Source organism: Dermacentor silvarum, chromosome 10 (assembly GCF_013339745.2).
Source record: "Dermacentor silvarum isolate Dsil-2018 chromosome 10, BIME_Dsil_1.4, whole genome shotgun sequence".
Taxonomy (NCBI): Eukaryota; Metazoa; Arthropoda; class Arachnida; order Ixodida; family Ixodidae; genus Dermacentor; species Dermacentor silvarum.
In genome coordinates this window covers 143,514,179-143,527,055 of record NC_051163.1, presented here as the reverse complement: position 1 = coordinate 143,527,055, position 12,877 = coordinate 143,514,179, and the positions used below count along the sequence as shown (strand labels likewise).

Genomic DNA, 12,877 nt, shown 5'->3' with positions numbered 1-12,877 from the left:
AACGAAAAAAGCATTTTCCTCAAGCTTACCAGCAACGTTTCCGCCTTCATCCCACACTGTTTCTTGGCGCAGTTCGGGTCTAAAGCGGTGCTTAATTTTTTAAACGATGTTATGTGGCACGTTATTAGCCCAAAAGATTCGTAGCACGCCCTCTCTATAGAGCGTGCAGCTGCGATAGGCACAGGCCTCTGGGCCCTTGCGCTCAAAGGCTCTGGTGAGGCATCTGTGCCATTGGCTTGCCGCATTTTTTGTGTTATCCGGACATAGAATATGTTTTATGATCATAGCCCATATCACTTGTCATTCTCATTATTTTAGTTCTATATATTTTACGCCATTTACAGCGTATGTTTTAGGCCTCTATACAGCCCATGTGCAATCACCATCTGCCATTTACCACTTCATAGACTGCTTCATACTATCTTTCTTGGCGCTCTTTGGCCATCCCTGGCCCTTGTGCCAATAAAATTCATATATCATCATCATCATCTGGTGGGACCATGCTTTATGGTCTGGATTTGCTGGTGTAAGGCAGTCAAGCTCGCGTCTGCTAACATCGACATACCGTTTGTTCTCAGAGGGATGAATGTGTTTGTGTATGCATGAGACATGAGGGGTTCCTTCATGCATATGCCACCCGAGCGATCGCTTTGACGTCTAAGGGGTACCTAGAGCAGTACGAGACATTTGTGGTGGCATGAGCCAGCGTGCCTTCTCAAAGTGTCTGTATACATTTTTATTTATTTATTTATTTATTTAAATACCCTAAAGGCCCGTTAGGGCATTACATAGGGGGGGATGAAAAAGGTCAAATGGACGTGCACTGTGTAGAATATAAATAATATGGCAAGCTATGAGGTACAGTAAAATTATCAAAACGTGAAACAGATATAAAGAAACGAAAACAACAACGAAAACGATGTTTATACAATATTTGGTAGCGTAAAAAAAAAAAACGCAAGAGAACTGAAAACGCGAAGAGGACTACAGATACAGACAAGATGTTTCACAACTACACATCAGATGAAATGGAAAAAATTATACAATACTAAGCACATAAAAACATGTTCAAGTAAATATTCAAGCGTAATACGTGGGTTATGACAGGTTGACACACTCTAAGAAGGTTAGTAGTGCTGCATGAAATGATGATGATTCCGTAAGCAAGACAATGTTTGAAGGGAGTGAGTTCCATTCGGCAATAGATAAAACTAGAGGCGAATTTTGATAAAGATTAGTCCTGGCAAATATAGGTTTTACTTTATGAATATGGTCTGTGCGCGTCGATATGTGAGCAGCGGGAAGAATATGAGCTCGGGCAAATGGAATGTTGCTGTGGAAAAGGCTATGGAAGAACGACAACCGTGTTAATTTCCTGCGCATGTCAAGAGAAGAGAGATTTAGTGATTTCTTTAAGGCTGACACACTTTGATAGCGAGAGTATGAAGACGAGATGAACCGCGCAGCTTTATTTTGAACTGATTCAAGTAGGTTCGTGAGATTTGAATGATGGGGGTGCCAAATTATGGACGCATATTCTAAAGAGGGCCTGATAAGAGAACTGTATGCGTGAAGCCTGGTATCTGTGTTCGCAAGGTGTAAGTGCCGTTTTAGGTAACCATGCTTTTGAGGTAATGTGTTCAATGTGTGTATTCCAGCTTAGATTGGAAGTAAGCAAGACACCCAAGTATTTGATTGAAGATGCTGTTTCAATAGTTATACCACGTATTTTAAACTGGACAGAGGTAACTCGAGTAAACGGAGCAAATTTTACGTGTTTAGTTTTGGCTATGTTGATTTCCATCTGTCATATGTCACACCATTCGGTAAGTTTTGTTAAATCAGACTGCAGCACAGTGATGTCGGCCGGGCAGTTTATTTCATTATACAAGACGCAGTCATCTGCAAAGAGACGTATTTGTGAAGTAACATTAGTTGCGATGTCATTTATGTAAATTAAAAATAGTAGCGGACCAGATCCTTGAGGAACTCCCGATCCACGATCGGGTCACGTGGTTTTATCAAGTCACGTGGTTTTATCAAGGATCCTTGAGAGATCCTTGAGGAACTCCCGAAGTCACGTGAGTGCGGTTAGAAAAACAGTTGTTCAAAGAGATTACTTGAAATCGATTGGTTAGGAATTCCTCAATCCATCGCGTCGTGTTAGAGTCAAGCTGTAGGTTCCGAACTTTCAGTTTTAGACGATTATGAGGCACCTAGTCAAAAGCGTTATAAAAGTCAATGAAAATGGCGTCTGTGCAAACCAATTTGTGTAAAGAAATGTAAATATCGGTTATAAGTTCGTATAGCTGCATCTGACACGAGCGATTTTGACGAAAGCCATGTTGGTTATTGAGCAGCAGACTATTTTCGTTAAGATAGGCTATAATGTGAGTGTACAGGACGTGTTCCAGTAATTTGCAACAAATTGATGTCAGTGATATAGGCCTGTAATTATTAGGATCTGTTGCGTCACCAGATTTAAATACCGGTATTACTAATGCTGATTTCCAATCTTGCGGCAGGCATCCGGTATCTAAGGATTGCTGAAAAATTAGAGATAACAAGACAGAAGAGTAGTGCGACGTTAATTTTAGAAGCTTAGCACTTATACCGTCAGGACCTGGGCCGGTTTTATGAGGAAGCCTGTCAATTGAACGAGAGACGCCATGTTCCGATACCAAGATGGAAGAAAAAGCGAATTGAATTGAGGGTTGTTCAAGTATGTGAGTATTATCAAGCGGCAGTTTGTTAGTGAAAGCTGCTGAGAAGCATTTGCTAAATTGCTCTGCGCTATCTCTCGAGTCAAGCATGGCTCCGTTTTCGGAAATTAGTAAGGGAGCAGGGCTATTTGGTTTTGGGTTAACTATTTGCCAAAACTTTTTCGGGTCAATTTTAATAATATTGGGAAGGGTGCAATTAAAAAATTTTTCTTTAGCTTCGAGAATTGCAGTTTCTATATGGCGCGCTATGGCTTTGTAATTTTGCCAGTCTTCTGGAGCATTTGTTCGGGTAGCTTTTCTGAAAGCTCTTTTTTTCTTGTTTGTGCATTTCTTAACTTCGCGGTTAAACCACGGATCACTCTGCCTTGAGCTAATCGTTATCTTTGGCACACAAATAGATTCAACTTCTTTGAGTTTATCGCGGAATAAGCACCAGTTGTCATTTACCGATCTGTTTTGAAAAGTGTTTGCAAAGTCGGCTGTAAATGAGGCTAACATAGCAATAATTCTTCCAGTGTCAGCGCGTGTGTAGTTGAGAATGCATTTTTTTACTTTATTTTGCTCGACAGCTTTCAATGCAAAGGAAACTTGCACCACCCTATGATCACTTATTGGTTCTAGTACATGCGTCGCAGCAAGATCTGGATGATTTGTTAACAGAATGTCTAGTACGTGGTCACCTCGTGTCGGTTCGTGCATGAGCTGAGTTAACTGATGATAATGCAAGGTTTGTAGAAAATGAAGACATTCCAATCTGTTGCTGTTTGTTTTCAAGGTCGACGTTGACCACTCGATACCTGGATAATTTAAGTCACCCCCTAATATCAATATGCATTTTGGGAAGTGGGATATAATCTGTTGTACAGCATCATTGAAAAAATGAACAAATTCCGAACGGCTATCTGGTGGACGATAGCATGCGGCAATAACACATTGCGCATGCCCAATGCACGCAGAGACGCAGACTATTTCAAGTGGAGAGTCGACTTTCACGAGGCATGGTTGATATACCTTTTTAATGACTATAATGACTCCGCCTCCTCTAGAGCCTTCCCTGTCCTTACGAAAGATTAAAAACGATGGGTCAAGTGCAAGTTCGCTGCTTGTGATGTCACTGGAAAGCCACGTTTCCGTACCTATTACAATATCTGTGGTGCAAGAATGCATGAGTGTTTTTAGTGCGTCAATTTTGTAATAAAGGCTGCGGAAGTTTGCCAAGAGCAATGAGACTGCATGTGCGGACGTAAACTTACGCTTTTCAGCTTGTTTGGGTCAAGTACTGGGAAGTTGGTTCCTTGCAACAACCTGAACAACTTTATTAGAAGCTCTGTCATACCGGTAAACAGAGCCTTTGAAGTACAGAGAGATAAAACGAATAGAAAAACGTTTGTTTTCTTCACGATTGCTCTTGGCAAAGTCGCGCAACTTCCTGCGAGCCAGTTGTACCTTAGGAGAGAAGTCTTCCTCTATCCATACTCTAGGGGACTCGAGGTTTTTCAGTTTGTGGGCATTTTGCAGCACTTCTGTTTTTGATTTAAAGTTGAGGAACTTAATGATGATAGGGCGGTGAAAACCTTGACGGCGCTGACCAATACGATGGGCGCGTTCAATGTCACCAACGTCGACCTTCAAGTGAGCTGCACAAAATTCCTTCACGATGGCCTCAGATTCGACATATCCTTCATGGCCTTCTTCGGGTATACCCTTGATTATGAGGTTGTTGCGCCTCATTCTGTTACTTATGTCATCTACAACATCGAGTTCTTCGTTTGCTTTAGATATGTTTATCTTAACTTCCTGAACAGAACTCTTGACGGCGTCAAAGTGCTTTTTCATTTCCGGTACATTACTCATTTTTTTCTCTATAGCGGTGACACGGGTATTTAAGGTTGCTAATTGTTGGTTCACTTGTTTTAAATCGGATGACATTTCTTCGCGAAATTCTTTCAGAAACGTAAGAACATCTTCGATCTTGGGCCCGGGGTTACTTTCTACGTCTCCAGCTCGAAGCAAGATCAGAGCAAGACACATGCACAGCAAAGTTAATGATGGTCTGGGGCAAAGTGTGCGAATAAAGCGCAAACTGTCATGGCAAAGTTCAACCCTACTGTGACTGGGCTGGCGGCATGCAAACAAACCGATGCGAGCGCGGTATGTGCATAGATCCACACCCATTTGTACATCAAAAAAGGCACATGCACGGGGGATCAACGGCCACAAAAATCGCCCAAGGCTAATTGAACAAACTGAAAAGTATGGCCTACCTAGGGCAGGAAAATGCACAACTTAGCACATGCTGCTTGTGGCCGCAAATCCCAACGAGCCGATGCAGTGCTGGTGGTTTTATAGGCCCAGGTGGCGCTGCTCCAGATACCCGCGACGCAGGCTCAGTGAAGTTCGCTGTGGAATCCAGATAATCTTCAGATGATACAGAGCCTCGGTGATTGATGATGCGCGGCCAGGCAGCACACGGCGACAAGCACGAGTCAACCTAGGGCAGGAAAATGCACAACTTAGCACATGTTGCTTGTGGCCGCAAATCCCAACGAGCCGATGCATTGCTGGTGGTTTTATAGGCCCAGGTGGCGCTGCTCCAGATACCCGCGACGCAGGCTCAGTGAAGTTCGCTGTGGAATCCAGATAATCTTCAGATGATACAGAGCCTCGGTGATTGATGATGCGCGGCCAGGCAGCACACGGCGACAAGCACGAGTCAACCTAGGGCAGGAAAATGCACAACTTAGCACATGCTGCTTGTGGCCGCAAATCCCAACGAGCCGATGCAGTGCTGGTGGTTTTATAGGCCCAGGTGGCGCTGCTCCAGATACCCGCGACGCAGGCTCAGTGAAGTTCGCTGTGGAATCCAGATAATCTTCAGATGATACAGAGCCTCAGTGATTGATGATGCGCGGCCAGGCAGCACACGGCGACAAGCACGAGTCAACCTAGGGCAGGAAAATGCACAACTTAGCACATGCTGCTTGTGGCTGCAAATGAGCCAGCGTGAGCCAGCGTGCCTTCTCAAAGTGTCTGTATACATGTGTGTGGTTGTGATAGCGAATTGTTTTGCCTTTGTCAGAAGTAGCTGAGCTTGTGTACAATGCTGCAGGCCTTGCGGAATGGGACGTTGTCACTCCAGGCGACATGGCCAAGGCACCGCCAAAGCCATCTCTCACCGGCACTCTCCTCAGTCAGGTACGTGCGGCCGCCGCCGCTGCTGCTGTGCAGTGTGCCTGAGGGTCTGCTGTTGCATAGATGGAGAAGACGCTGAGCCGGTTCCAGAGAGTGCTCAACCTGGCCGCCTTGCAAGAGTCTGGCGACTGCACACCGCCCCCACTTGGAGACCGCGAGTTTCGTGCCTGCCTGGACGGGGAAGGACGGCTGCTCAAGCCACGTGAACTGCGGCTCGCCATCTACAAGGGCGGAGTTGAGCCATCACTTCGGAAGGTGAGATAAGCATCAAGCAAAATTATGAACAAGGCTCCCATGTGGGGGGCCAAAACGTTTTTGATCATTTTTTTTTCAACTTGGTCGGTGTCTGCGCTTCTGTAAAAAGAGATTTCGTCAGCCTACAATAATCGGCACGCTTAGTCATAACCATTTTTGGGGCATTAAACCCCACAATTTTTGGATACGAAAGGGCTGCTTTAAACGTGCAATGCATGATGCCTTCCCCATTGTACACGCGTACGAATTACACAGAAAAGAAAAAAGAAAAACAAAGTGGACAAAGGAAAACAAGTGAGTGCGGACTTCCAACTGAGTTTATTTGAAAATGATAAACCCTGTATTACAAAGCTGGAAAAGTGCCATGTAACCGCCACAATTAAGAGATGTAAAAAATGTTTAATAACAATATGCTAATCACGTGCGCTATGGCAATCCGTTTGAGCCATCGTTGGTATTTGGTCAGGAACGCTGTTCTTGTTGAGCAACAATTTGCAAGTATAAAGAGCACGAGTTGGACAACATTATCACTAGTTAACACCTCGCTCAACATAAACTTGCGACGCTCGAACATGCGGATCTCACGCATGATGACGAAGGAAAGACAACAACAGTGGGATGACATTGATGGTATTGTAACAAAGTACAGTATAGACCACTTATAACGTAACCGCTTATAGTGCAGGACCGCATATAGTGTGGTCTTTTCAGACTCCCGTTAATTTTCCAATAGTACTCCATGTAGGCACATATCGCTTATAGTGCAGTTGCGGGAAAAGAAATACCGGTTACAGTGCAGCTGCCTGGAAGTGCGGAAGTCAGCAGAGACGGCGAACGCTCCCCTCAAACGGGCGCCCCAAGGAGTGCTCGAGGAAGAAATACGAAGTGGAGAAGAAGAGCACGTGGTGCGAACGAACAGGCAGTGAGGCTGAAACCAGAATCTTGAGTGTGAGTCATGAAATATCACGGTGCGCATAGCGAGCGAGGGCCACGAAACTGCCAACGCAGGCCAATGCTCGCTTCACGATAACGGCAGTATACGAAACTTAGGGGAGCGGGCGGCGACGGCACGGCACGGCAAACGGCGCACGCGGAGACTGTGGAATGTGAGGGAGAAGGGCGGCGGGGAAGCGGATTTCGCCTCGGCAACTCCGCCGCTTCGGTGGCTCCCCTCGCCCTCCCTCGTAGCTCCCTCCGTGAGGACGCCGCCGCTCCAGCCGGCCCGGCGCCAGCTCCCCAAAGTTTCATTTTCTGCCGTTATCGGGAAGCGGGCATTTGCCGGCGTGGGGCAGTTTTGTTGGCCGGCCTGGGACAGCGCCGCTGCTTCCCTCTGCGCCGTAGCCGCAGTGTGCAAGGTCAACATGTGACTAGAAAGTAGAGGAAGCATAAAGGAGAAAGAAGGGTTCACTGCCATTTTCTACGCGTGGCTACCGTAGCGTGGCTGAAACGTCGGCACGTACACGCATCTTCCGGCGCAACGCAGAATCGGCGACCTTGCCATTTGAGAGAGGGTCAAATTTCCGCCGCATTTTTTTTTTCTTTCTTTTTTTTTGTTTTGTACTGTTCACGCACGACATTGAGGGGTCTCTCCTAAGCTTTTACTCTATGGCGGTGCCGGAGCAATGCCGGTCGGAGGTGCCGCCGCGTGATTTGGTTCGAATTAACGAGGTTCGACTGTAAATTGAATGCAAACGTTCTAGCCGCATTCCTCGACTGTTGCATACGCGTGGCGGCTCGGTGCACATGTTTTGCATATGTGCGGGCCTTGAAAATTGTTGCTTTGGTTATAGTGCGGTACCGCTTATAGTGCGGATATTCGTGACTCCGGCAACTTGCGTTATAAGCGGTCTACACTGCACATGCACTACCGATTTGTTTAGTAATTGCGAAAGCCAGAGACAACACACACAGAGGAACATGTTTAAGCACATGACCTTGACCTTTCAATAAGCTAGTTGGTAGTCTGTACTAGAACTTTCTTTGTGTTACTCTTGATTACATAAAAGCAATAACCCAAGCGCTTGAATGTGGCATGGTCTGTAAGTGTTTGCGGTCATTATAGTGTATCGTGGCTGGCAAAACAGCTCACATGCAGTGACACATGATGAACGATGGTGATAATGAACCAGTAAAGATTATCTTTACTGATGGTATCATCACTTCTGAAACTTGTAGAGTATTGGCATTTGCCAACAACATGAACATACATGTATGCTCTTTGCTGTGATGATCCGCATACACAACGCCTACAAGCCGCATACACTGGGTGCGGCGTTTGAACACTTTTTATTTCAGTGCGCACTGAACATGTATCATGTGATGCATGTGCATGTGATAGTCATCTCGTTTGTAATGCACATGTGAAGGACAGCACAATAAACATGAAATCTACAGCATCAGATACTGCATCCTATGCATGCGTAAACACTTCCTGCACTTCATCTGTTTCTGTCGGCTATCGCATGCACTGAGGAGGTCAGGAAGGGTACACCGACTTGCTGCCTTCGATGACTATCTCCATGGGTGATGGAAGAACGACGCAGTAAACTATTTTTAATGCACCTGCAGCGCAGTATAGCACCCCATTTCGCTTCGAGCAAGTGCTATGTTTGCCGTGAAGGTGTCGCACGGCTACCATCTAGAATCAGAAGCATGTGAACACCCGCTTCACACATCCATTCGAAGTTTGAAAAGGGGCAGGTGTAGTAATGACATAACGTCTGCACGCCTTCCCACACGGGTTCGTAGCATGCGGAAGGCAGTGCAGGTTGAGCAAATTGATCAGTTTCTTCAGCATCCGAGGGATCCACGGATTGGTAGGAGGTGCACATTTTTTCACCAATTATAAGCATTTTTCTGACCATTCAGGCAAGCTGCCTCTGAAATACATGAGCTAATAAGGGCGAGCGTTTACACAACCAAGCATGGTCGAGAAAACATTAATCAAATAACCATGACTGCTGCACATTATACGAAAGCAAAAAGTGGCCCCACGCGCAGCTGCTACAAAAGGACACCGAAAGAGGGAATGATTGCAGGGAGACAACGTCGGCTCCCAGATGGTGGCTGTGCCACGCAGCTTGTTTGTGAACCCGATGATTGGCCTCTGTAGAATGGGTGTTTTCATATAGAGTAACATGTGCGGGTCACTTGCCTATCAATACCTTTTCCAAGTAAAGTCTGGAACATTCCGAGTAAACACTGGCTCTCAAAGACTGACACAGGCAGACCACGGCCACTGGATGCAAGCGCACACGGTGCAAACTGCGCTCTGAAAATGGCGTGAGAGGGCTTAGTTTTCCGTGCCACCGCCGCGGTGCCACCGGAGGGGGGCGGATGTTGCGAGTGCGCATGGGATGAAATTTGTGGTGCGCTGCTGTAGTTATGCTTGAGCGCATGCGTCGTTCTGCCACGCACAAAATATTCTTTTAAAAGCCACCTAAAGTACACAATGGTTCATTACCACTCTTGCTTAGTGACAGCTGCAGCTGTTAGGGAATTTTGTGGCTTGCCCTGCATGCCCGAGATCCAACTTCGCGCACCGATCGCTATTCAAACAAGTAATCACGGGCATATTTTCCCGATATCCAATAGAATCTCAGCTATCAGTTCTAGAGGTGTTCCACCTTGCGTAACACATCAAAATTCTCTATTTTTGTCTTAATATTGCTACATGCATATTGCGTGTTTCTTTTGGACGATGCGCGCAGGCGCCCAGACGAAGACGAACTGCTCTTGGCTCTCGAGCTGTCGGCTGATCTGGCCAGCGCTGCAGCTATCTTTTGTAAATATACTTGTAAATAGTCTCCAGTACCTAATCCTTCGTTCGCGTAACAATATGTTTGATCATTCGGGTTTAGTAATTACAATCAGATAAAGAAAAGATTGGAGGATGGTTAAGCTTTGGCTTTAAGAGTAGAACGCGATAGTGTTATCTGGACCCATTCGCATACAGCAAGTAGGCTTCATTCACTGCAACACTGAATGTGGGAAAGCCAGCTTACAAAGACCAAGCTTACGCCGATCCTCTTAAAGTCAGCTTCACTTTTAAACAGAAATGCATTGCTGGAGAGATGTTTTTTCAGGGGCAATATAAGTGGTCTTATATTAAAATGTGAATGCCCTAGCACCGCTTTTTTATTATTTTGTTAATTGTTTGCTTTTGCCCCGACGCTCACGTGTGTCCAAAACGAATTAGCAGGCGAAGTCCCAGTTTGACCTGCCTAGGATGCGAGCGCCATCTGGATATCATTTTCGCAAGTAAAGTAACCGAACGCGCAGCTGTAGGTCTGGTAGAAATGCTGCAAAAAAGGGTTTGTGTTTGAGTTTTCTCGTAGCAGAATTCGGTTTTCTCGTACATTCAAATTACAATCCAACGCCAACTGGTAAACAATCCGACGGCGAATCAGATGCCGAATGGTAAAGTCGTACTTTCCCCTTTTTGTGACGGATTTCACTGTGAGAAATTTAATTTTGGTTTACCAAAACCTTGCACCACATGGAGGGCCTGCGTGGTCGGGTTGGTTGGGGGTGATTTTCTCCGCCACCTGCCAACATCGCACGCCAACGCTGGATTTTCTGCGACACAGAGCCCTTAATGCTATCGCAACAATACTTCAGAAATTACAGCTGCTGCTGCTTACTTAACATCAAATATAAGCGAAAACTTATTGTTCCTGCAGCTGCCTCTAAACACGCTGATAGTACATATGATGAAATATCACGTACCACAGCCACAAACTAATGCTTCTCATGTGTGTGCGACCATCTCGCAGAAGTGAATTCGCGTCACCTAAAATAAATTTTTCCGCTAGATAACTTTCATTCCACACAGAATTCCAACAGTGAAAATGAACTACAGACAAACGACACTAAGTCGTTGAATGCCGACTTTGCGCTCTTCCCAGACCATGTTTCTTCCTTGTCTTTTGCACTGCACATGTCTTTACATCAAGCCCATTGACTCTTGTCACAGTCTCCAGACTTTTCTTGATAGTGGTTTTTGCACCAGCTTTAAAGGATGCTCAACCGTTGCCTTGATGTTGCCAGTCCAATTGCAGAGCAAAGGTATTTCAGAAAGTTTCTGCTCCGAATCGTTCGCTTCGCACATCAAGGCGGAACATCGAGTGAAATGCATCAGCAGTGCTGAGCTTTCCTCCCCTTCTCACCTCCACTGATTTTATTACTCTGTTGATGGCACGTGAGCTGGCAGATGCCGATGAGTTCTGGTGTCGGGTATTTTAGGTGCCCACTGTCTAGGTTTTTCCTCAACTCATAAATTGCTTCCGTCGAGTTTGACACTTACAGGAGTTCCTTACATTGATGGCACAAGAGCTGTGAAGTTCAAGAAATTAAGAATAATCAATAAAGCAGTGAGCGGCACTACTTTCGTAAAATTGAGCAATGAGCTATGAAGGTTTGTTTTTTCGCTGGAACAAAAATTGTTTCTGTTTTGCAATGTGTCTGACAATGCAAAAAAATGAAAACAATAAGAAGAACTAAGGATGCCAACTGCAGCAATGCAGTTGGCATTCAGTTTAGTTGGCATCCCATGGTTCAACGAACCAGTTATTTCAGATTGCGTAGCCTTTAAAACATTCGAGTTCATACCTCATCATCACAGGCACTGGCGAGGTAGCCGGCCAAAAAGGCAATTGAAGCAATTTCGCGCTCATCTTGCGGTTGTGACCAGTAGTCCACACAGTCTAGCTCGCCTGAAAGCTCCCTGGCAGCATGTTTGATCTCAACTGGGCAACTAAGTAACATCATTGTTTTGAATTGGCAGGCTGACGACAGCATTGGACTCGGAACTATGGTTCCCTAGTATTTAATTATAATAGTTATAACCTTTAGAAGTGTCTCCACGGAGAAGACATCTGCCCGAGCATCGACTCTGTCGTTGCACCCGTTAAACTGCCTTAGACAGCTGAAGAACAATTCCACAGGGTCACTGTTAAATCCCTGAGTCGGAACGTACCAGAACCTGAGGTCAGTCGATAGAGCAGAATGGGTCAGTAAAATTACAACTGAAGAAGGAAGAAATTTAATGCTCACGTGAGAAAAACTTACTTGACATGATCTAGAAGGTATTCTGTTACTGCCACTGTAGACCTAGTTGTCAGCAACTTCGCCTCGTAAGTCTCCTTTGTGATATTCTGCTTTAATCGGCCGCCAGAAAGCTGCAAATCCTCAATATAGTTGATAAAGTCCACTTCCAGCCATAAAAGCCTTTCGTCGTCTGTAGCATAGAAGGGCTCCTCCTGCTGGTCACACAGCTTTAAACCTCCAATGTCGTGAATGGCATAAAATTTAGCTACCATTACCTTAAAAAAAAAGAAAAAATGGTGGAGAGGCAGTCCTGGAATTCTGCAACGTCAGGATGGCACTTCGGGTTTTCTTGGAGGAATTTTAACGTAGCTATAATAACTTCCAAAAATATTTGCTTCGCTCTTAGCACTTTTAGTTTTTTGAAGTTATTTGGTTCAATATGAGCACGGGTGAGGAATCTTTCAGGCTTCACCAGCAGCTGAGACAGTATTTCGAACAGCTTTTTCATGTAGACACCGCCTTCGATTAGCTGATCCCCATATGCGGATGTCTGGATTCTTCTTCGCGTTGCTCGTGCACCGTGGCACACAACAGTTACGCAGCATATTTCCGCATGGGCAGTACTTCCCAGGAAGAGTACCTGAGAGCATACACAAGTT

At 45.4% G+C, this 12,877-nt stretch overlaps 1 protein-coding gene across 9 annotated transcripts in view; it reads left to right on the top strand.

Moving 5' to 3' along the window:
• The window catches only part of LOC119431025 (TBC1 domain family member 25-like), a 330,392-nt gene that overhangs the window by 279,922 nt on the left and 37,593 nt on the right, over window positions 1-12,877 (top strand). For all 9 annotated transcript variants that reach the window (XM_049657439.1, XM_049657436.1, XM_049657441.1 and 6 more), the window contains 2 exons: window positions 5,833-5,918; window positions 5,979-6,170. In XM_049657439.1, the coding sequence (XP_049513396.1) occupies window positions 5,833-5,918; window positions 5,979-6,170 (278 nt within the window). The remainder of the gene's footprint in view (window positions 1-5,832; window positions 5,919-5,978; window positions 6,171-12,877) is intronic.